This window comes from Geospiza fortis, unplaced genomic scaffold, assembly GCF_000277835.1.
Source record: "Geospiza fortis unplaced genomic scaffold, GeoFor_1.0 scaffold3511, whole genome shotgun sequence".
Classification (NCBI taxonomy): domain Eukaryota; kingdom Metazoa; phylum Chordata; class Aves; order Passeriformes; family Thraupidae; genus Geospiza; species Geospiza fortis.
This window is the reverse complement of record NW_005055066.1, coordinates 16748-19916: the sequence shown is the minus strand read 5'-3', so window position 1 is coordinate 19916 and position 3169 is coordinate 16748. Positions and strand designations below refer to the sequence as shown.

The 3169-nt window shown below is 45.6% G+C and overlaps 1 protein-coding gene across 1 annotated transcript in view; it reads right to left on the bottom strand.

Moving 5' to 3' along the window:
- Positions 1-1865: 1865 nt before the first annotated feature.
- MCM7 (minichromosome maintenance complex component 7) overlaps positions 1866-3169 on the bottom strand; it is a 12342-nt gene continuing 11038 nt past the window's right edge. Inside the window, exons 11-12 of the mRNA XM_031065698.1 lie at positions 2563-2672; positions 1866-1917 (exon numbers count right to left, since the gene is read on the bottom strand). Of these exons, the coding sequence (XP_030921558.1) occupies positions 1866-1917; positions 2563-2672 (162 nt within the window). The remainder of the gene's footprint in view (positions 1918-2562; positions 2673-3169) is intronic.

The following is a 3169-nucleotide window of genomic DNA, read 5'->3' as shown; positions in this document are numbered from 1 at the left end:
CGCTCGGTAACCGCCGTGTCCCGGAAGTCGCTTCACGGCCGCGCTGCTTTGCGAAGCCTTGTGCGACACTCGCGCTTTACGACAGTTTTCCAACAATCGCCACACGATGCGTTTCACATAAAATTTGGTTTGGTTTGGTGAAAAAAGGGAACTTGGGGGTGGAATTTGGGATTTTTGGGGGAAAATCGGGGTTTTTTGTGTTAAAGGGGAAGTTCCAGCAGGAAGGAGAATAAAGAAACAACCCAAAATTGATCATTTTTAACTTCTTTTATTGATAAAAATCCATTTATTGCTACGAAAAAAGCCCAGGAAAAAAACCCGGGGGGATTTTAGGGTCCCTGCTTTGTTTTTCGGGGGGATTTTTTGCCGTTTTCCCCCAAATTTTGGGGATTTCCCCCCAAACTTTTGCAGTGCGGGGATGCAGGGAGTTCGGGGGTCGCCTGCGGCTCCTCGAGCCCCCAAAGTCGCTGCCTTGGGCCTTCCTGGCCCGAAGGTTTGCCGATCTTGGTGGGATTTTTTCTGTTTCAGCGGAATTTTTGCCATTTTGGGCTGAGTTTTCGCAATTTTTGGCGAAATTTCCGCCATTTTTGGTGGCACTTTTGCAGTTTCAGGCAACATTTTTGTTTTGGTGGAATTTTCACTGGGTTTCACCAAATTTTCTCCATTTTCTGCCGATTTTTCTCCATTTTCCACATAATTTTTGGTGTTTGCCACTGAAGTTTCTCAATATTTTGCTGAATTTTCTCCATTTTTTACCGAATTTTCTCCTTTTTCTGTCAAATTTCCTCAGTTTTCCACCGAATTTTCCCCATTTTCCGCTGAATTTTCTTCATTTTCCACCAAATTTTTCCCATTTTCTGCCGATTTTTCCCATTTTCCACCAAATTTTCCCCATTTTCCGCTGAATTTTCTTCATTTTCCACCAAATTTTCTCCGTTTCCCGCCGAATGTTCTCCATTTTTGCCGAATTTTCTCCGTTTCCCGCTGAATTTTCTCCATTTTTGCTGCATTTTCCCCATTTTCCACCGATTTTTTTCCATTTTCTGTCGAATTTTCTCCATTTCCCGCCAAATTTTCTCCATTTTTCTCTGAATTTTCTCCATTTTTCTCTGAATTTTCCCCATTTCCCGCAGTATTTTCCCCATTTCCCGCCGATTTTTCCCCATTTCCCGCAGTATTTTCTCCATTTTAAATTCCCAACTGTTATTCCCAAATTTCCCAAAATTCCCAACTGTTATTCCCAAAATTCCCAACTGTTATTCCCAAATTTCCCAAAATTCCCAACTGTTATTCCCAAAATTCCCAACTGTTATTCCCGAATTTCCCAAACTCCCAACTGTTATTCCCGAAATTCCCAAACTCCCAACTGTTATTCTCATCATTCCCAAACTCCCAACTGTTATTCCCGAATTTCCCAAACTCCCAACTGTTATTCCCAAACTCCCAACTGTTATTCCCAAATTTCCCAAAATTCCCAACCGTTATTCCCAAATTTCCAACTGTTATTCCTGAATTTCCCAAAATCTCCAAGTGTTATTCCCAAATAAGTGTTATTCCCACATTTCCAAGTGTTATTCCCGAATTTCCTGAATTTCCAACCGTTATTCCCAAACTCCCAACTGTTATTCCCGAATTTCCCAAAATTCCCAACTGTTATTCCCAAATCAAATTTCCCAAAATTTCCAAGTGTTATTCCCAGATTTCCAAGAGTTTGGGGAGATTCTCCCAAAATTCTGACCCCACCTCGATGTTCCCAGTTTGCAAATTCCCAAAAAATTCCCCAAAGTTTTTCATTTTCACCCCGAATTCCCAAAGGTTTGAAGGATTTGCTGAGGTTTTCCCAAAATTCCAATCCCTCTCAGTCCCTAAAATCCCCCCCAAAAAATCCCGAAAATCGCCTCCGACGGACGGGGGCACCTGCGGGGACAGCGCGGTGAGAATGCACAAAAAAACCTGGGAAAATTCCAAAATCCGCCGGGATTTTAACCAGAATTTCGCCATTTTCACCCCAAATTCCCAAATGTTATTCCCAAATTTCCCAAAATTTCCAAGTGTTATTCCCAGATTTCCAAGAGTTTGGGGAGATTCTCCCAAAATTCTGACCCCACCTCGATGTTCCCAGTTTGCAAATTCCCCAAAGTTTTTCATTTTCACCCCGAATTCCTAAGGGTTTGAAGGGTTTGAGATTTTCCAAAAATTCCAAACCCTCTCAGGGTTCTCAATCCCTAAAATTCCCCCCAAAAAATCCCAAAAATCGCCTCCGACGGACGGGGGCACATGGGGGGGACAGGGGGGTGAGGATTCACAAAAAAACCCCGGAAAAATCCCAGAACCCACCGAGATTTTAACCAAAATTTCGTCATTTTCACCCAGAATTCCGGAATTTTCCCAAAATTCTCATTTTTTACCTGGGGGAGGGCTCGGGGTCCCCCCTGAGCGAGTCCTGAGGTCCCAAATATCCCAAAATCCCAAATATTCCCAAAAAGTCCCCGAAATCCCCCCAATCCCAGTAACCCAAACATTCCAAAATTCGGGAATTTTCCCAGAATTCCCGTTTTTTACCTGGCAGAGGGCTCGGGGTCCCCCCGGAGCGAGTCCCGCGCGGCCTCGAGCAGCCTCAGGGCCTCGCTCACGTCGTCCTTCTCCACCACGGCGCCCAGGCGCAGCCGGGCCTGCGGGCACAGGAACGTAACCCAAAATCAGCACCAAAAAACCCCAAATTAACCCAAAATCAGCACCAGAAAAACCCAAAATCTACCCCAAAATCAGCACCAAAAAAACCCAAAATCTGCCCCAAAAAAACCCCAAAATTAACCCAAAATCCACCCGAAATCTGAGGGGCTAGCAGGGTCCTGGCAGGTGTGTAAATAACCCCTGACCACTGGAACACTGATAACACGGATGGTCAGTGCTGTCCCATACTGGTCCATACTGGTTTGTACTGGTCCATACTGGTCCATACTGGTACTGACCAGCGCTGTGGCCAGCCGCAGGATGGCCAGCAGGGTCCTGGCAGGTGTGTAAATAACCCCTGACCATTGGGCTATGGGCTCAGTGCCGGTCAGTGCTGGTCACTGATATCCCATACTGGTCCATAGTGGTTTGTACTGGTTTGTACTGGTCCATACTGGCCATACCAGTGCCGTGGCCAGCCGCAGGATGGGCCGCA